We start from the raw sequence: 21,609 nt of genomic DNA, 5'->3' as shown, positions 1-21,609 counted from the left end.
TACGCTACATAATGAAATGGACATGGTCAACAGTATTTTCTCGTCATCATCTCTTCATATATACGATAGGTGGCAAAATGGTATTTTCAAAATGCGTTCTGGTTTAGCCAAGTGTCCGAGACTATTTCAGACTGTTTGAGATTTTCTGTTTGTACGCATCATGTTTTGCGCAGTTTCCAAACAGTTTCGGAAACCAGAACAAACCTAAAAACCGCGACACGTGTTTCGCTATACAATAGCTTTCTCAAGTATGAAATAATCTTATTTTACGCTCAAGAAAGCTGTAGTATAGCGACACGTGTCGCAGTTTTTGTAAAACCCTTTATAGTAAAAATTATATAATTAACTGTATCAATGAGTTTGAGATGTATAGGGACGTGATTATGTAGACTGAAAATGCTCAAAATGAAACTCATGGACTGGACTGGAAGCTAACATATGTTATACATAAAAATCTCACATATACATACAACAAAATAGTTGGGACAACGTATTGAATACCTAGGAGTTCCTCTACAGAATGAAAATAATTGATAAATAGAAAAATGCTCGAGGCTTTTGCGGCCAAGGTTTTCAGTGTCACTATTTTTCGAGTACGAAGACCGTGGATTTTTGGAATTTCTTCCTGAGTGACTAGCTTCTTCGGAGATGTATATATTCTGGATATCCGATTCCATTAAATAAGTGTCAGTACAATAGAAAAGAGAACTATATTTCAATGATTGGCTGGGATTATCAATTTTAGAAAATTATTACATACGATGAAGTTTCGAAAATTTAAAATATGCTTTACTGAATTACAACAACAAATGTTAAAATATATTTCACTGTAACAAAAATAAATAACGTGGACACTGACAATCGACTTTTCGATTGATAGTATCCACGTCGAGTTATCACCCAAAGACGATTATGGATACTAACAATCGAAACGTCTTGAAGTAACTTGGTTTTGAGATCTTTTGATTTTATATTTTTTAATTTTCATTTCTTGTTAATGAATCTTTAATTTTTTCAGCACTTGTTAATAGTTCAATTTTTTTGATTTTTTCGGTTGTTGTTTGCATGCTATTTCATTGTAATTTCAATTTTTTGCCTAATAAAATTGTTATTTTTTCTGCTAATCTTTTTAATTTTTTACAGATTCTTTCAGGGATTTCGAATCGAATTTTATCATGTTAGACAATGGAAGTCCAAACTGATGAAATATAGTAGAATTCCTTCATTTTCGGGATTTTGGACATTATTGGTCACTTAGATCACACGATATGTCAATTTTGGACTTTCATTTATATATTAAAAACTGAAAATGAACCATTTACTGATAGCAGCTCAGTATAATGAAAAAACTTTCAGTTAAATTGTGCATGTATGAAATATTCATGAGCAAAGCTGAAGGACAATATTTGACACCCAGATCAGCCAATTGGAATTATTGAACTTCTATACCTCCATAGAAAACATTCGCTGACATTTCTTGTTCCAAAGGTTAAATTCACGGGTGTTGCTACAATGTTTAATAACGTAAATTATACAGGGTGTTACAAAATAAGTCGGCACCATTGCCAACTTCGTTATTATTGATGCTACGAATTCGGTTGAATGAGCAAACTAGTAGCATTTTTGATGGCCTTCTCGATGCCAAAAACAAAAAAATTTAGTCGCGTTCTCAAAATATTTCATTAGATCATTTTTTTTAATGAGAACACCCTATATTTCATCATGTATTTCGATTCGTAATGACATTCTTATCAACGGAGTTCATTTCATGTTTTTTCCTGAAGATGACAATGATCGACTTATGTGGAAATATTCATTTCTTTCACTAGTACAAAAAAATCTGTTTTGGCGAATACAATATCGAGTAAATATTCAACAACACCTGCTTCTTGTTGAACACATATTTGGGTCCCTTTCTTGATACTACGTGTTGCTTCCAACACAATTCAGTCATCAATTCTAATAATAATAGTTTCAATATAATTTTTCAGTTAATCAACATTATCATGTTTGATTTTATACATCCCATCAGAAATCTCTAAGAATAAAAATCTATAGTTGTCATGTCTGGTGAACGAGGAGGCCACTCAACTGGACTATTTGTAATACACCACCTGTTATCAAAACAGTCTCGCAACATTCTTTATACAACACTGAGATTATGTGCTAGTGCTTCGTTCTGCTGAAAATAGATCATCAAACGAGCCACTCAATCAAGATCATCGAAAAACTCTTCTAACACTCTTGTTAATAGATCAATGTAATGGGATCCGTTCAAAGAACCATGGTAGAGAAATGGACCAGCTTTTTCTCTAAAAAAATCTCTGTTGGAATTATTTGGATCTACCTCAAAGTAGGCTTAAACACCAATTTCTGTATCTTCAGATATTACGAAACGTTTTTTAGTTATTCTCTTCTCAAAAACTTCTTCATTGTCGAGGAACGAATTGCTGTAGTGTTGGAGTGCTCTTACGCTATTTTTCTGGCAAACCAAGTAGGATTCTAACATATCACATTTTTCTTGAAGGGAAAACAGCATTTTGAAAAATATTCGAACAGTAGTCAACAGTTACAATAATTTATTACATTGTCATGATACACTTGAAAATATTTGACAAATAGTATACCGAAAAAGTTTCAAGGCAACTTGAATACTCACTTGAATACTCATAATAATTCTGTTTCATCGAATCAAACACATTTTTTTTCAACCACAATAATATGACGCTCCAGTATTTTTTGTTGTGTACTGAAACGGCTTCAATTTGATCATCATAGCGGACATATTTTAATTCACAAAGTAAATACGACTGGATGGCTTTAGGATGGAAATTATCGTTTCGTTCAAATCCCAGCGCAATTTTTTCTTTTTGCTGTTAGTAACAAAATATTGTACCATAAGTACCAAAATTGGGTGTTTGAACAATCATGCAATTTTATTTGCCAAAACAAAGCAATTTTTTGTACTAGTGAAATGAATGAATATTTCCACATGAGACGCTCATTTTCAACTTCAGTAAGAAAAGTGATACGAGCTTTGTTGTTGATAATATTTTTACGAATCGAAATACATGATGAAATATAGGGTAAACCATTTAAAAAAATATCATTTCATGAAATATTTTGAAAACGCAAATGTATTTTTTTTTTGTACTCGTCATCGAGAAGGCCATTGAAAATGCTACTAGTTTGCTCATTCAACTGAATTCGTAGCATCAATAATAACGGAGTTAGCAATGGTGCCGACTTAATTTGGCACACCCTCTATAGTCATGTCCAAATTTTTGATCAAAGTATCTTTCGAGCGATAATAAAAAATCATTTACTGTTGTCTTCCAGATAATTCAATTATTACCACCAAATATTTGGGCTCGATTCGAATCATTACACTCTATCATTCTCACGTCCGCACCCAACTTATTCAACAAACATTTTCCTCCCCTTCTCATTTCCATTTCATGCTCTGCGGCACGCCAATGAGTTTTATTCAAGGATTTTTTCGGCATCGGTCAGTTCGATCCCTGGTCGACTGTCTGAAATTCTCTCCCAAAGGAATCATACGTGCTGAGAATCCTTGTAAGGTCTTGATGTGAATATATTCCGTCGGAGAAATTCGTCCTAGTTGAATTAAACATCGTTGGCCACTAGGAATTCAGATGGGTTTATCTAAAGTCGATTCCGCTTCCAAGGACCGTATTAGTCGAATCTTAGTGAGTTCTGCTCCGGCCTTCGGAGTAATTTGAATCGATTAGTGGCGGTAGTAGTCTTCCTTGTCTCGTCTCATCAGGGACTTAAGACCCTCATCATTGTGAAATGGGGCAGACGGAACCGGAATATGAATAATCTAATTCTTTGATGGACACAAAAATTGTTTTCTGTTCTATGTATGTTCAGTATACTAAAGCAAAAAATTTATAATCAGCACCGTGGGTGATGTTTGAGCCATAAAATCATATTCTCAGCTCTGCTTCCAAACGTATTGGAAACTGTTTCACCTGTATTCATAAAACTGTGAATAATCAACAAATCTTCAGAGTGGAACCATTGGATTCAAGGTCATTGGAGGTTGCCCAGAGGTCAAAGTTATCTACGTATATATTGCAACAATATTTTTCCAGCTCCTTGATCAAAACATTATATGTGTCTATTATTTCAAATATTGAAATGGGTGAAGAGACCTATACTCATATGCCTATGCAGACCTATGAACGAAAACAATATGTAGTGAAGTATCTCAAAAAAAGTAGTTAGGGTAGCACTACCTCCCCGATTTCTCGTAGATGAGATCGGGACATTTCTAACAATTCCTTATCTTATCCTTATCCTTATGGGGTCTTATCCAGGGGCGGAGGTGTGGGCTTATATATTAGAAATAACTTGAAATTCGACTTTCTCTATAGTGAATGTAATGATCACGTGGAATATATTTGGGTGAAAATTATGTTAAATTAACTCACAATAGCTGTGGGAAATGTTTATAGACCTCCAAATTCTAGTACGGTTGAATTCATGAACCTCATAGAAGATATGTTTTCAAATGTATTTTCAAATTTCAATAGTATCATCTGTGTCGGCGATTTCAATATAAATATGTTGGACACAACTTCCAATGTTACCCAGCAATTTAACTCTATTCTTGAGTCATTCGGCTTTGAACAAGTTATCAACGACCCTACTAGAATAGCCAATACATCTATATCTCTCATCGATTTAATCATTACAAATTTAATAGCTCTGATGAATATCGCTCTCAGGTGGAAACCAGTCAGGTATCTGACCACAACAGAGTGTGCTGTGAGTTCGAATAGAATAACCAGTTTCGTGATATTAAGAAAAACTTCACGTATAGAGACTTGAAAAATATAAATAAAGAAAATTCCCAAAGAGATCTGCAGGCTATCCCCTGGTATCTTGTTTTTGAAACTAATGACATTGATACTAAAGTGAATATACTAAATGAGAATATTATTAATCTTTTCAATTATCATGCTCCCACAAAAACTTTCACTATTAGAAACGATAAATATGCGCCCTGGATCACTGATACCATCAAAACCATGCAGAAAATTAAAGATAAAACATTTCATAAATTAAAAAAGTCAACTACCACACCATTGGTCTTTTTATAAACAGATGAGAAAGAAGCATATTTGAATTCGAAATTCCGTAAATGTACAGTCAAAGAAAAACGGCGTGAACTGAAAAAATTCAAGTTCTCTGCATTTTGAGCAATGCAGAGAACTTAAATAAATACTTTATTGAGTCTACAAAAAATTGCATGCCCATCAACAACGAATTGATTTATTATTATAACCATAATATCCAAAATGAAATTGAAAGCGCTTTTGTCTTTACACAAGTTTCTGAAGAAGTTGTACGTGACATAATATCAAATATAAAATATAAAATCCTATGCATATTGCAATGATGACATGAAAATAACAATCATTGAACTCTGCTGCCCTCTTATAATACCCATCATCACCCATATAATAAATCAATGTCTATCAGAAAACTATTTTCCCAACTCATGGAAATTTGCTAAAATTGTCCCAATTCCAAAAATAAGTCAACCAATGGAATACAGTGATCTTCGTTCGATTAGTATTTTACCAACTTGGTCGAAAATTATTGAATAAAGGAAATACAAATTCGTAGCTTTCAATCTACCACCAGTATCCTACCACACAAACAATCGGGATTCAGAAAAGGGTATAATAGTTGCGCAACTGCCCTTGCCGATGTTTTGGACGACATCTTAGAGGCAACTAACAAAAATCAAATGAGCATACTAATTCTACTTGACTATACGAAGGCATTCGATTAAATAGATCAGGACATTCTTCTATCAATGTTACATTACTTTAGATTCAGCAATTCAGCACGCTCCCTGATAGCTTCCTATTTGCACAATAGAACATGAATTGTAAAAATCAATGATGAGAAATCCACTCTCCTGAAGTTGCGTTGTGGAGTACCTCAGGGTAGTATTCTTGGCCCTCTATTATTCACACTATATACTTCTAATTTTATGAACGTTTTGAAATTCTGTAACTACCATTTCCACGCTGATGATACCCAAATATATTTTTCATTCAATTTTTCGGATCTGGCAATAGCCATAAATTGTATAAACACCGATCTTGATTCCTTACATAAATTATCAAACAATCATGCTCTGAAAATCAATCCAAAAAATCTGTTGCCATGATATTTGGCAAAGAAAATATATCACACTCATTAAATAATCAAATCGTCTTGAAAATAGGTGATACGAAATACCTATCAAATCATAAAAATTGGGGACTAATAATAGATACATCTTTTCGTTTCACAGAACATATTATGAATAAACTGAGGAATGCATATTCATCTCTTAAGCTGATTTATACGTAAAGACAGTATCTGTCAGTGGAGGTAAAAAAAATGCTCTGTGACTCCTTAGTACTCTCACACTTTAACCACTGCTATGTGACATACAGTCCTTGCTCGAATTGAGTAGATGCCCGACGAATACAGAAAATGCAAAATTCATGTGTTCGACATATGGTATACGTAAATTCAGTCGAATATCTATATCGGCAAAACTTAAACAAATGAAGTGGCTCAATATGTACAACAGGTGACGTCATCATATGACGTGTATGTTTCACAGCATATTTAAATCGAGCACACCACCCTATCTTCATAAAAAATTAAAGTACAGGACAGACATTCATAATCTGAACATTCGCCGTCAAACACTGCTTACTATTCCTTGACTCACAAAAGAAATATACAGACGTTCTTTCTCTTACAATGCCACAATTTGTATCAACAATATGAACAGAATGTTTTTAGAATTATCGCCAACAGCATTTCGTTTTAAATTCAAACAATATTTATTTGATGCCCAGTGAAGTCATGACTAGATTACAAATAATGCTATCTCTTTTTCCTCTCCTTTTTTTCTTTTTATTTTCCTTCTACTTTACGCTGTAAAATTCTCTTTGTTTTTCTCTTCAGGCCGTGATGGAAGAACAGAAGCAGTCTCTGCTGCTATCTGAATCAATGTGCCCCTTTCTCATTGCTGTTCTCATACCCCATCATATATGTCGAAAAATTTTTCTTTTTTGTTTTTTGTTAATTTTTTTTTGTCCTTCATTGAAGGACATGTTTTTAGCTGTAATATGTGGTGGGAAATAAAACTATTTTATTTTTTTTTCCCACCGTAGTGTGCGCTGGTCAGGCCCTATCCCCTGAAGCCCCGAATGTATGATCACTTACTCCACACCGTGGGGTAAGTGATCATTGGGTCTGAGAATCACGTGCCCTGAGCAAGCGCGGTGACAAGAATGACAGCCTTCTGCATCTGTGCGGCTAAGATTTCTGCCTTAGTGCGGCAAGCCGGTATGATTTTAAGATTAGAGACTATTATTATTATTATATTTTTTCACTTTAGTGTGGTCTGGTCAGGCCCTATCCCTCGAAGCCCCGATACATTCGGGAGGGCGCGCCAGCATTATCAACCAATGACCACTCCCCACACCGTGGGGTAAGTGATCATTGGGTCCGAGAATCATGTGCTCTGATCAAGCGCAGTGAGCCAAAAATGACAGCCTTCTGCATCTGTGCGGCTGAGATTCCTGCCTTAGTGCGGCAAGCCGGTATGATTTTAAGATTAGAGAGTAGAGAGGACATCATTCCACCAAGGACTCCAATAATCAGAACAACCATCTTGACAGAGTGATCTGGATAGAGTCTGCGGAGTTTGAAGAGAAAATCTCGATATTTTATCCGTTTTTCCTTCTCTTTTCTGACGATATTCGTCTCGCCAGGAGCTGAAAACACCACGACAAATATCGTTTTGGTCTGGTGGTCGAGAAGGACAACATCAGGTTTATTAGCTTGTATGAGCCTGAGGGTGGGGAACGAATAGTTCCAATAAATTCGACACTTCTAGTTCCCCACAACGGATTCAATATCCCCTGGAGCGTAGGGCAACACCGGTGTCTCGTCAATACCGTAAGAGTGCCATAGATGGTAATAGAGCACTCTAAGGGCCGCGTTATGTCGATGTATATCGGCCGAGACCGCATATACTGGACATGCTGATAGCAAGTCCATTAGGGTCTCGGGCGCCTCGCGGCAGGCCCTGCACCTTGTGTCAGGAACCTCTATACCCATCACGCGACTGCGGTAGACTGAGGTATTGAAGACACCATCCTGGAAAGCCATGATGAACCCCTCAGTTTCCGACTTCAGCCCACTCGACCTGAGGAAAGCGAACGTCAGGCGCTTTGATAAGCCAAGGTCTCCAATGTTATTGAAGAAGACCCTATGCATTGGCTTATCCTTGTGTCTCCGCAGAAGTAAGGTGATCTCTGCGGCTTTCATCTGAGGTTTTTGCTGAACGGGTTTCAATTTGGTGACAGTTATTATTATAATTACAGTTATTATTATTTTTATTATTATCTTGTTGAAGCTACATCTGTCAAATGAGTTGCCATTTATTGTTGTTCTGTTAGGGGAAAAGTACCACGCGCTTCGCCCATTTTACGGACGCCATAATCGTTCTATCGAGATGACTATTCGCAATGTGGTGGATAAATTTGAGTCCACTGATTCAGTTAATGATGGAACAACACCCGTACGTCGACGATACGCAAAATATGCCAAAAACATCGCCGCTATCTGTGAGAGTGTGCAGGAGAATCTAAGGCAGTCTATTTCGCGTCGCTCACAAGAACTTGGCCTTTTGCAGACCACAACTTGGTGAATTTTGCAACTGACTCAAAAACTGAAGGTGAACGAACATAGGCAATGACGTGTGTTTCCTGAATGGGCTCTCAAACACTTGGCAACTGACTCTAATTTTTGTCGAAAAAAATGTGATGTTGCGATTTGACCCCGTTAGACTTTTTCTTGGGAAGTTTTCTCAAGTCGCAGGTGTATGCGAATAAGCCACAAACTACAACGGTACTCGATCAAATTTAGCCTGATTTATGCGCCAGAGTTATCGAAAATTCTACATTTTGGATGTGCTCCGCCCAAATAGGCCGTGGCGGACATTACAACGGACATGACGACATTACGGACGAGTTTATATTCCACATATTGTGGCATCAATAGGTTTGTTGAAACGAATCAGTATTTTTTTACATAATTTCAAGGATTCTATACTGTTTTGATTCAACATTTTTGACCCTTGGGTTAAATTGTTGTCTCAAGTATTTATTGTACGCATTTCTCCTAATTTGAAATTGAAAACTTTCGCGCTATTGGTATTTATTCAAGATGGATATCTCTGCAACTTAATTCTCAATTCTCAATAAAAGGACTGTACTTCTATTGTTAACTTTCTCAAGACCGTCTATTATATTTCTTCATGGCTATATTCATTCACGAAAATACCAGAGTTGAAAATCATTCAAGCAGTTGTATTGATAATATTCTTACAAACATAGAAGAGGGGAACATACAAAACAGGGGTAGTTGAACCCTGCCTTTCTGACCATTATGGTTAGTTCCTATTGTAGGAGATAATAATCCAGAAAGGGATCACATACCCCCTCAAAGATTTATCACCCAAAATGGTCTGAAGAAAGTTAAAGAGTCTTTAGATGAAATTAATTGCGATATCTTCAATGCTCACAGTTCCATAGAGGTCGTGACCAGTTCTCTACTAGGCTGTTATACGACTCTGATACAGAAACATTTTCCTATAAAGACCTTACCTTCCAAATTTAAACCAGCGACATGCTGGATTAACGATCACATTAGGAATTTAAAAAATAAAGTTCAGGCGCTGAAAACTAGGTATGAGGTTACAAAAGATCCCAGGCATAAACAGGCATTATTAACCTCAAATGGAGTACACCAGAAAGAAGTACTTTCAACTAAATGTAAAGCTTTTAATGATTTTATTTTGAACTCTGATAATGAAACTCATGATGGGTGGAAACTACTCAACCTTGAAATGAATAACATAAAAACAAACAGACATGATCATGAAATTACTGCTGATGAATTCAATTCATACTTTTCCAACGTGGGTACAAGCCTCACGAAAAAACTTTCGACAAACAATTCACTTGTTAGTTCCGTCAAGCCAAAAAATGCTGGATCATTTTTCTTAGAACCTATCACATACACTGAGGTTGTTAATGCAATCTCTGATAAAAAAAAATTAATTCATTCGATATATACAATTTGAATAGCATACTGATAAGAGAAACTGCTTCAAACATCCTAGAACCTATTACCTTTTTATTCAATATATGCATAGAGAAAGGTCAGTTTCCTGATGAATTCAAAACTGCTAGAGTTCTTCCTATCTTTAAGAAAAGGGATAAAGATGATATTGAAAACCATAGACCCATATCAATAATTCCCATCTTTGGAGAAAATTTCTAAATTTTGTTAAAAAATAGACTTTATACATATTTTTCTAATTATAACCTATTCAATCCAAACCAATATGGTTTCATGAAGTCTTCCTCAACTACACAAGCTCTAAAAAAAGTTGTCGACTGTATTTTGAATGATTTTGAGGAAGGAAAACATACAGCGGCTGGACTGTGCGACCTGAGTCGCATACTATTCTGTTTCATGAATTGGAAGATTATGGAGTAAGGGGGATTGTCCTCTCTCTCTTTAAATCCTACTTATCAAACAGACAACAATGTGTTTCCTTGGATTCTAATAATACATCAGACCTGGTAAAAATTGAATGTGGAGTGCCCCAAGGCTCAGTGTTGGGTCCTCTTTCATTTATTATTTATCTTAACGACATCTTCACCTATATGAATCCGTATGGATGCATTGCATTTGCAGATGACACAACCATCATAAACTCTCATAACCTTGCCACTGAGCTGGATAAGGACATAAAAAATGCGCAACGAAAAGCAGAAACTTGGTTTAAGAACAATAACTTGATGTCAAATGAAAATAAAACAAAAAACAATTTTTTTTCCTCAAGTGCTAACGTATCCTCATATGCCAACACAAAATTGTTGGGTGTATATCTGGATGATAAGTTGAGCAGGTCTGTTCCCATTGACCAACTTTGCCTAAAAATTTCCAAATACCTGTTTAGGAAATTGAAACACATTCTCAGTACACATGCTCTATTAACAGCATATCATGCGCTCTTCCATTCACAGTTATCGTATTGCACAATCCTCTGGGGTAATAGTATCCACTGTAATGAAGTATTTATGATGCAAAAAAAGGCAATAAGAATTATCTCTGGAGCGGGATACAGAGATTCATGTAAACCCCTCTTCTCATCCTTGAAAGTTATGACTCTACCTAGCATTTATATATATATCACTCCTTATTGGAAATACATAATAAGAAAAACGATTACGCATTAAATGCTGACTTTCATAGATTCAGCACCCGCAGTCGTCTAATACTAATTAGATCACGCAAATTTAGACACCAAAGGTCAAAGAACAATTCAATCGATATTAATTTTTATAACTTGCTACCTTCTTGGGTCAAAGAGGTGAATTCCCACAAATTCAAAAAAAATTAACTGATAACGTTTTTTACTCTATAAAGGAATATATGGAGCATGCGCCTGCCCTGTTAGCTGTGAAATGAGAGACCAGTTCAGCATTGAGATCACTTCACATTAAGATCACTTACACTGTATTGTCGCAAATGTTCCTTCTCTCCTTGAAATGTTCTGATGCTTTCATTTCAACTTTTATTTAAATATTATTTTGACACTGACAAGGTTTTATTATTGTGTAGATTTTATTAACATAGTTTAAAAATCTGTATTGTATCTAATATATTGTGTTTTCTTTTATATACAATATGACGAAATTGACGGATCTTATTTGTGCATGAACGATGAATGTATCTATCTATCTATTATTTGGGTTCAAATACCGAGATTTCTAAAGATAAAGTGACATTTCTCTGCATTCCTATCTTTTTGTAATCATGGCAACTAGTGAATACAATCTATACTAATTTCTCTGTTTGCCGAATTTCATCTTAGCACCCTTTTTTCCAAGAGTTTCGAGGACTACGTGACTTGACAATAATTCCAGCACAGAAAATACAGTTCATCGTTTGCAAGTACCGTAGAAACATCTTGTTGCAAGACACACTGTCTTACCAGATACTGTAAACAAAACCAATCTACACTACACTTTCTTTGTTTTTATACATTGAGGCTTCTACTATCAACTCATCGTAAATAAACTATTGACTAGATGTTAATTCATCTGGTCAAAAATTATTGGTGAAATCTGGACACCTTTTTCAAGAAAAGAAAGTTTTTGGCTTTCTACTACTCCATCTTCATACAAAAAAGGGATGAGGGAATCTTCCAAAGAAAGGAAGAAAGTAATCAATTTGAAAATAAGTAACTCTATTTATGGATGTGTAGATCATCCAAAGAAGTAACTTTCAGACACAAACTTAAAGAAAATCCTCTTGAAACAGATACTTTCATATAAACATTGAATTACAAGAAAGAAAAAAAAATTTCGAAACAAATACTTTTATATGAACACTGAATTATTTTTATTTTCCCACAAAACTTTCAGCATGATTCTATCCATACTTTCGAAAAATATTGAACACACCACAGAATATAAAGTGCTCCCAAATATAGATTTTGATCAATCTTGAGAAATCAGACGAGTTTCCTAATTGCTCCCGAAACTTTCCTGAAATTCCCATTTTATCACATCGAATCCACTTATCTAGAAACAGGGGCCAAAGAATCCCAGACAAACCACTTTTCACGAATTGTTATCCGACGCAGTTATTAGTTTAACATTAACGCTAACGCATCCAGAGATAAAACTCAAATTCCCTTCGTTTTGCAGTAATAGCCGGTTTCCCCCCAGATACGCTCATGGCTCTTCAGGAATTTGAAGATGGTACTTAGCGATTCTCTACAGAAGTGCCTGCAAATAAAGATTCTTTGGCTTCGAAGAGAAAATGACGGCGGAGGAAAAAACCGGAGACCGAACTTCGACCCTAATACGATTTGTCTGAGATGTCTAGTTTGAATATTCTCGGCGTGAGGGGTGGTTTATTTAACCCTTTCAAGAGGTCCTCAGGGCGTGCATAGTCAGTGTTCTCCGCAGAAAAGTGCTGTGAAATGTGGAGCGAGAGAGCAGTTCTGTGCAAATATTTAAAAGGTTACCTGAGGAAATATGAGTTGGGGAAAGATAATGTATAACAAGAGAAAACAACTGGGTGTGAAGAAATGTCATCATTTAGTCATTATTATCAACACTGAACACTGTGATACCTTTCAATAATGCAAGGTTTAGATCTGATAAAAGTTCCAGGAAGTCTAGTCAACATCGATTCCTTCACTAATAACAGTGTTCCACAACCTATGGTCGGCGGACCCCTGAGGCCCACGAGTATGTGTTTGGGGGTCCGTCATCTTATCTATGGACACTTGAATGAATAAATGAGTTCCAGCATGTTTCGTAATCGCTGACTCATATCTTCAGTACCCTCAAAGAGCTGAACTTGTCTTCAAGAAGGAGATAACAACATCTCCCAAGTTGAAGATAAAATAGAATCTATGATGAGGATGCTTGACCTTTGAACTAATCGTACAACTGGAAACACTCCAATTACTTTTCTACACTGGAAGCGTTTGTGAAATCCTGTGGTGGGAAAATGTTGCCAACACAAGTGGAAGACGAAATGATTAAAAACTTACGCGGTCTGAGTTTTTCTTTTCAGGATTATCTTCCTGAACCCGACAGAAATAAAAACAGAGTAGTTAATCCATTCAACACAGATGTTTCAGATATCATCGACTTGACAATGGTTCAGGAGGATCAAATAATAAAAATATCATGTGATCCAGCTCCGAAACGTAATTTCAAAGAATTTTGTTTATCAAGTTTCAGGGTGAAGAAAAATGAAGTAGTTACTGCTTTTTTCATCCACATACTTCTGTGAACATGCACTTTCTGATCCCGTATATTATCAAAAACAAATACAGAAACAGATTATAATTGAAATTCTTTTTCAGATTACAACTCAAATCATAACATCAACCCAAATATTACTAATTCAATTGCATAAAAGCAGCACCAACCTCCAAAAAAATGAATTTTGGATAATTTATTTTGGTACTGCAGAAACTAACTTCATCATTAAAATAAAAAAGGTATGACATCACTTATTGCGCTTTCGAAAATTTTTCGCCAAATAGATAGGTACTCCAATTCTCTTTACACGGACCTTCAGTGTTTTGAACCTGGATAATCGGTTGCAAAGTCATTGGTGTATGAACTGGAGAATATGAAAGATGATAATTCGTAATTTTGCAACGAAAAGTGGACTAAAAAAAAGTAGTTATCACAGGTAACTCAAAATTTGTAATTTGAAAAAGAAAGACATTGTTAAATCTTGAAAGCAAAGTCTATTGTCAAAAAAGTATTGAGTTAGCGAAGAAAGGAGTTCCTGAATCAAAAAATATCTTGAACAAATTGTATTTCGATGGGATATAAAATTGGCACTATAAAACTATAGAAATACACTAAGCTTTATAAACTAACGTCTCTGCAGAAGAGCTACAACTTCAGTAAAAATGTGAAGAAAGAAGAATACAGGAACAATCTACCGTCAGGTGACGAAGTAACATTTCAAGTATGGAAACAACAGTTTAAAATGAAAGTTGTTGGCATAGAAAAAAAGGGACAAATCGTTCATAAACTGATCATTATTTGACAGTGCAAACGATTAAAGAAAGGAACTGGAGTTCAAAAATGATATTACTGATTTATTTTCTTGAGTTACCTGACTCACATGAAGGGCTTAACGAACGGAATGATGATACTGTTAGAAAATGAACGAATTGAAATTTGCCACAATTATTCGAAAACTAGGAACGTAAAATTAAAATTAGGATTGAAGAAACTAATATAGTATGTAGAGATGAAAGAAAATATATGTTATAGGAAATATTATGACAGAGGGAAATACTGGCTGTGAGGAAATTTTGAATCCTGTTGACTTCATCTGATGGCTAATTCAATCGTATCCACTGTGAGGAGAAATAAGTAACTTGTTGCATATTTGAACATATTTGAATATTACACATACCAAAAAGATGTTACTCATTGATAATTATCAATAGTCGGTCGGTAGCCAAGCGGTTCGACGTGGGTGCTTTGTTCACTCACTCGAATTGACTATCATGTTGGTCGGTGGTTCAAGCCTTAGTCTGAACAATGGATTTTCAGTTACTATCGTCCAACTCGTGTTAGGAATCACATGTTAAAAGGTAAGGCCTCGTTAGTTTTCAGCTCGCACAAGTTTCGACTTCTGAGGGTTTTCGTTCGTAGGGGTGCGACAGCTGGTTAACGGAAAAACAGATTTTAAACAGATTTTTTTTAATTACATTTAATGTTTTCAAAATATACAATGAATCGTCTGAAAATCTCATTGTAAGTATTGTCTTTCAATTGGAGAAAAGTAACAACATTTCGAGAAATATGAAAACAGAGAGAGAAAGTGAGGGAGAGTATTCAATCAACTCTAAATATTTGGATGACTTTTTGATGAACCCTAACATTTATTGTAGTTTACCCTTTATTCAATTCAATTCAAAATATACTTTATTGTCTGAAGAATGAATTCTTATTGTCAAAGCCTTGTGTGAAAAATAAAAATAACATATAAATGAAATCACAAAAGTAAAATCACTAAAAGTAAGTGATAAAATGAACTGAAAAGAGACATGTATATAACAATAACCTGATACAAACGTTGAATATAAAAGATTATGGTCAATCAAATGAAATAAATCAATTTGAACTGTAACGGTCTAAATTTACTTGTAAATATTGTAGATATTGTTCGTTTATTTACTATGGAATCGACAGAATTGTCATTTATTGATGACGAACTTTTCGTCACAGCTAGGGACACATCTGGTTTGTCAGTGTGCCCGACCTACATTTTCAAAGAAGTTGTTACGTTTCAATTTAGCACTAGATCAAACTGCTCTTATGTGACCTTTCAAAACCACTACCTTACCTTTTAAGATCTTTATTCAGAGGATATTAACAATGTAATTCAGTTACAAGTTCATTTTATTCATTTAACATCATAGTAATGGGAATCTTCCGTTCCATAGAAAACCATACCTGAAATGTATAAGAATAAATGTATGCTCCCTGACTAACTGCTTTGACCAGTACTTACGCATTCTCCTATTGCCAATCGACACTGGAGATCCGAAATTCCTCGCTAGGTTGAAATAGTTGTTATTGTTTGTTTCTCAGTTTTCTTCACCTATCATTTTTTTCAGCCGTTGTCTGCCTTATTCCCTATACCTTTCCGAGAATATTTCTTGCATAGATTGTTATTCATCACTTCCAGAAGGTTTACTGACATATTAGAGCCATATCGCCTGAAAAACAATATTAGTTACCTCTGGGTTTCTGAATACTGTTTGATATTTTCGGTAAATATTCTGCATAATATGAATGCTCTAATATTTGTACTGAAAGGGAAGGTTATGGCGACTTACCTTATATGTTTCTATTCCATCGCATGAATAAGGATTGGTAAATAGTTGAAAATAGGTTGGAACAATATATTTTGTAAATATTCGTAAACAAGGTTAAGAGACAGCTGTTGGTTGACATCTGCCGAACTTTCGTAGTGTCGTTCCGTCGACTTACACCGAACTAGTTCTACAGTTGTTCACGGGTGAGGGATTGATCGGTTACTCAAGTTGTCAAGGGTTGTTTTAGGGTTGCATTGCTTTGAGAAGGAGTTTTGATGGGTCATGGACTTGTTGATGATGTATCAAGTGGCTGTGGAGGAATTGTTAGATTTATGATGTTGTGCACAGCGCCCCCTTGGTGCTTGTAGTGTAGATTGGATGCACTGTGGCAACAACTGGTTAGCTGTCAGATGTGGCATTCTCTTAGTATTTGGAAGTTAGCCTTCGGTGAGCTTGGTTCGGAGTTCAAAGGGTATCATCAGACTGATTGTAGGATATATTTGGTTGTATTTGTGCCATCCTTCACGGGGATTATTTCTACAAGTCAGGATTGTAAAGTGGAAGACTGATTGGTCATTTTGGTGTGGATATTTGCAGTCGGAAACTTAAGCTCTTTTGAGGATTTGTGGTGGATACCGAACTCGTGCCAGGTGGAAGGATTTCCGAAATTAGGTATGTCTGAATCACTGTCGCATCTCTCATGTGATCTTAGCTATGATATCACTTCTTCAATTCTACAACCTTCGTTTCTCGTCTCTAGATTCATAAGAAACAGAAGGCCCTCAGTCACTCATCAAGTCCCAGCAGGACTTCCGTGCAGAACACCGCACACGAAGAATCGTATAGAAAACCCCTTGGCCAGGGTAAGAATTTTACCATTAAATGTGTTTTAAATGATTTTAGTAATTTCTGGTTCCATCGTTATATCTCAACGGAATATTAGTATTGAAGAGAGGTTTCAACACTCATTCAATTTTCTTGATTTTTACGGATCATATGGTTATACAGGGCACCCAAAAATATACTCTTGTTATCTTGCTACTTTGCTTGATGAAAATATACCAGGGGTATTGATTAGTCAAATAGTCCTATTGAATGGGGGTTGAATCTCACCTTGTTTCATCTGATTCTGATTGAGAATTTTCTTCCGTAGGGTTTTTCTTCCTGCTTTTCTTCCTGCTTTTTTTGTCTTCGTCAAGGGTTCCTGTTTTCCTTTATTTTCTTTCTGGATCTTATTTGGTGATCCATTACTGGTCCAGCTTGTCGTGCCCTACAGGGTGATCTATCTTGGTGGTGCTACAGGGTGATCCATCTCCGCCGTACTACAGGGTGATCCACCGGTGCTACAGGGTGATCTATCTTGGTGGTGCTACAGGGTGATCCATCTCCGGTGCTACAGGGTGATCCATCTCCGCCATACTACAGGGTAGCCTAACACCATATACCGGGTGGCCCAAAAGGAGCACGCAAGTTATAATTGATTTAATTGAATATTTGTGATATACTGAGATATTTGAATAATTGTTGCCCTTATGTTTATTGATACCTGTTGATATAGTGTTTGTTTATCGTTTATTGATTAAGAGTTTGTTATTGATACCTGATTGACATAGATATTTGTGAAACGGAAATTGAGGTATATTCTTCCTTTCACGATTGCTGATTGACACCGATGCGCCTACGCCTGAGCTCACGCGACGCAAACGAGTTTGTCTTACCATCCGATACTAGTATTTACGATTTCACCTACTCAATTTTCGTGGTAGTTTTACTCGACGTATTGTAGTTTTTTTGAGCGTCGTTACTACCGTAATTTATGGCTGATTGAATTCGTGGTTAGATACACCGCGCTCTTGTATGGACATTTGAACATCGCGTAGTAGTGTGAATATTGCATTGTTGTCTTAGAAGCGTTGTTGGTTAATCCATGTAAGTTAGGATTACTGAATAAATCATATTGGGGATTTTTATCTTTTATTTCCAATATTAATTGGTAAGTTATTGATATTGTGAGTTACTTAGGGTATCTGGAGGATTAAATTTACCTGGCGCCCATTAAGATCTATTTGAAATTTGCTAAGTTGTTTAACCCACTCCCGTCTCCACTGTTTAGCTTAGCCGCGGATACCCATCTGTCTTATTTGTTACCGACAGATGATTTAGTCCCCTCTTGTGGTTTGTGAGGTGACATTTTGGCGCCCAACGTGGGGCCCTTAAAAGAAGGTTTTTTTTTTTGCGTTTTGGCTTTAGTAGGTGACTTTTGGAAATTTTGGAAAAATATAAATATTTTTTTTTTATTTTAATTGATACCACTCTAGTAGAATAGCGTTATGGCAAGAAGACTGGTAATAAATCGTCTTGATAAAGACGAACTGACCTATGAATTAGCATATCGGGGCGTAGCAACTGGCACTTGTGAGGAAATGAGACATCGTTTGGTTCAAGTAATGCAGATGGAAAGGTACGGCGAGAGTCTTCGATATCCTTCATATCCATTCACTTTCGAGGAAGATGAGGCTGCAATCAGAGGGAAACTAGATGATATCAGAAGGCTGATTGATGACATAACCGATTCTGGAACGAGTAGCGGGGCAATGAAACTTCAGACCAAGCTAGCACATGTGTTGAATCGTATAGACAATATGGACCCAGATAAGGATAAGGACAAAGAAACCCGGAAATCCGAACTCCTGGGTTTGGCTCTGTCGTTGATGGACGAATTTTCACATAAAGTTGACAGCAGCAAGAGAAGTGATACGAAGCGTGTGCCGGTTGCACTAAATCAATTAGAAAGCAGATTGGGAGCGCAATCATTCCATGCTAACTTAGGAGCAGTTGCTCGATCGTCTCTGACGGAAGATCCAGTCTTTGACCCATACTCAACCAGTAAAATGATTCCGCCTTATAAATGGAATCTGAAGAAGTTTTCTGGAGATGGTAAAGGAATGTCGGTGACAGCATTTTTCGAGGGAATAGAGGAGTTGAGACTGGCGCGACATGTCCCCAACGCTGTTTTGTTGGACTCAGGTGTGGACCTTTTTGCTGACAAGGCGTATCAATTTTATAAAGATTGTCGGAATCGAGTATCGACCTGGGAAGAACTAGTGGAAGAGTTTCGAGAAGAATATCTCTCTGCCAATCATTCTGACGCATTGTTCGAAGAATTGCAGAAAAGGACTCAACACCACTCAGAAACCATCGGAGTTTATCTTGCAGTGATGTCAAGCTACTTCAGCCGCCTAGGTTGCCCAATGACAGAGGAAGCTAAGCTGAACATAGTTATGAAGAATTTACATCCCTTTTACCAAGACAGATTACGTGAACCCTTACCCACAACCATTTCAGAACTTCGCTCGGTATGTCGAAGAATGGAAGCCAGAAGGGACATAATCAATAGCTACGTAGAACCATCAGCACGTCGTGGCAACGTGATAGAGAAGGATTTGGCTTTCGTAGAGGTCACCAAGGAATTGAATGCCTTAGAGATAGCAACGGCACGAATTCCGTCGAACAATCAGTCGAAGGAGATAGTATGTTTCCGATGCGATCAACCCGGACATCGTGCTATAGGATGTGCTCTACCGAAGCAACTGGAATGCTACAGATGTAAGAGAAAAGGGTATACCGTTCGTAATTGTCCAAACTGCTCCGTGTCGGGAAACGACAAGCGACGCCTTTGAATCGTCGAGGGGAAGGCGCTCGCAAATTGCACTCGGCGACTGCTATTCAACCAATCCTTGATTATATTCTGGATCACGCCGAAAACGATGAGAGACCCTACCTTAAAGTTGAAGTCTTGGGGCGTAGTTTACTGGGGTTATTAGACTCAGGTGCCTCAGCCACTATCTTGGGACACCCAGGTTGGCAAATCGTAAAAGATTTGGTACATTTGAATTCAGCAAAGAGAATTAGTTGCACTGTTGCCAATGGTCAAGTATGTGAAAGTATAGGAGAATGTGAAGTGCCATTTTGTTTAAGAGGCAAGCTGAAATTAATTCGAGTTTTAGTGGTTCCTGATGTCCCTCATCACTTAATTTTGGGAACGAATTTCTGGAGAGCAATGGGAGTGGTTCCGAATCTGAGGCACAACGAGTGGAAATTTTCTGAGGAAATTTGCTATCTGAACGCATTGGACCATCTTCGAGGACAAACAGTTTTATCACCATTGGAAGAGGCCCGGCTAAACGCTGTAGTAGAGAAGAACAAGGAGCTCATGGGGAATAATTTAGGCTGTACGAATCTAGCTGAACATGTCATCGTGACCAACTCACCACCCATCAAGCAGCGTTATTATCCAGTGTCGCCTATTATTCAACAACATATTGATCGAGAACTAACAGAGATGTTGAAGAACGATATTATCGAGAAGTCGAATAGTGGCTGGTCGTCACCGGTTCTTCTCGTTAAGAAGAAAGATGGGAGCTACCGCTTTTGCGTTGATTACAGAAAACTAAATTCGGTAACGGAACGAGACAGCTACCCTCTCCCATATGTTTCCCACACGCTCGATAAATTGAAAAATGCACATTATTTATCCTCTCTTGATATCAAGTCTGCGTATTGGCAAGTTCCTGTGGCGGAAAAGTCGAGACCGTATACAGCGTTTACCGTTCCTGGGCGTGGTTTGTTCCAATTTAAAAGGATGCCGTTCGGATTACATAATTCACCAGCAACGTGGCAGAGGTTGATCGATACCGTCCTAGGACCTGAACTAGAACCACACGTCTTCGTCTATTTGGATGATGTAGTGATCGTTACCGAAACTCTGGAGAAACATCTGACAATTCTTGATGAAGTTTTCCGCAGATTGAGAGAAGCAAATCTCACTGTTAGCTTCGAAAAGTGTCAATTTTGTAGGCCAGAAATGAAGTATTTGGGATACGTTGTAGATAGAAATGGATTGCATGTCGACCCCGATAAAGTCAAGGCTATGTTGCAGCTTCCTAGACCAGAATCGGTAAAAGATGTCAGGAGACTGGTGGGTACTTTTTCCTGGTACAGGAGATTCATACCTGAGTTTGCATCCATCGTTTCTCCACTCACATCGCTGCTGAAAAAGGGTAGAAAGTTTGATTGGACCGAAACTTATCGATATCGCTTTTCAGAAGATG

General features: G+C 36.9%; 2 protein-coding genes across 4 annotated transcripts in view; both read left to right on the top strand.

Annotated features, from left to right (window-relative positions):
* Window positions 1-21,609, top strand: part of LOC111502089 (uncharacterized) — a 595,228-nt gene that overhangs the window by 47,838 nt on the left and 525,781 nt on the right. The window lies entirely within an intron of this gene.
* LOC141484660 (uncharacterized) lies at window positions 15,819-20,178 on the top strand. Of its 3 annotated transcripts, XM_074179784.1 has the most exons (3): window positions 15,819-17,170; window positions 17,259-17,361; window positions 17,652-20,178. In XM_074179784.1, the coding sequence occupies exon 3, from the start codon at window positions 18,829-18,831 to the stop codon at window positions 20,176-20,178; it is 1,350 nt and encodes a 449-aa protein (XP_074035885.1). In that variant the 5' UTR covers window positions 15,819-17,170; window positions 17,259-17,361; window positions 17,652-18,828. The 3 variants fall into 3 exon arrangements, with proteins under 3 accessions (XP_074035885.1, XP_074035883.1, XP_074035884.1); XM_074179782.1 differs by having other exon boundaries at window positions 17,259-20,178; XM_074179783.1 differs by having other exon boundaries at window positions 15,819-17,361.

This window comes from Leptinotarsa decemlineata, unplaced genomic scaffold (assembly GCF_025532065.1).
Source record: "Leptinotarsa decemlineata unplaced genomic scaffold, Ldec_3_MD MMD2_tig00026282_RagTag_RagTag, whole genome shotgun sequence".
NCBI lineage: Eukaryota > Metazoa > Arthropoda > Insecta > Coleoptera > Chrysomelidae > Leptinotarsa > Leptinotarsa decemlineata.
The sequence above is the reverse complement of the archived record's forward strand: the minus strand, read 5'-3'. Positions and strand labels throughout refer to the sequence as shown.

Bases quoted from the DNA above. Each gene is read 5' to 3' on its own strand.
- LOC141484660 (XM_074179784.1), top strand. From the start codon at position 18,829: ATGGCAAGAAGACTGGTAATAAATCGTCTTGATAAAGACGAACTGACC.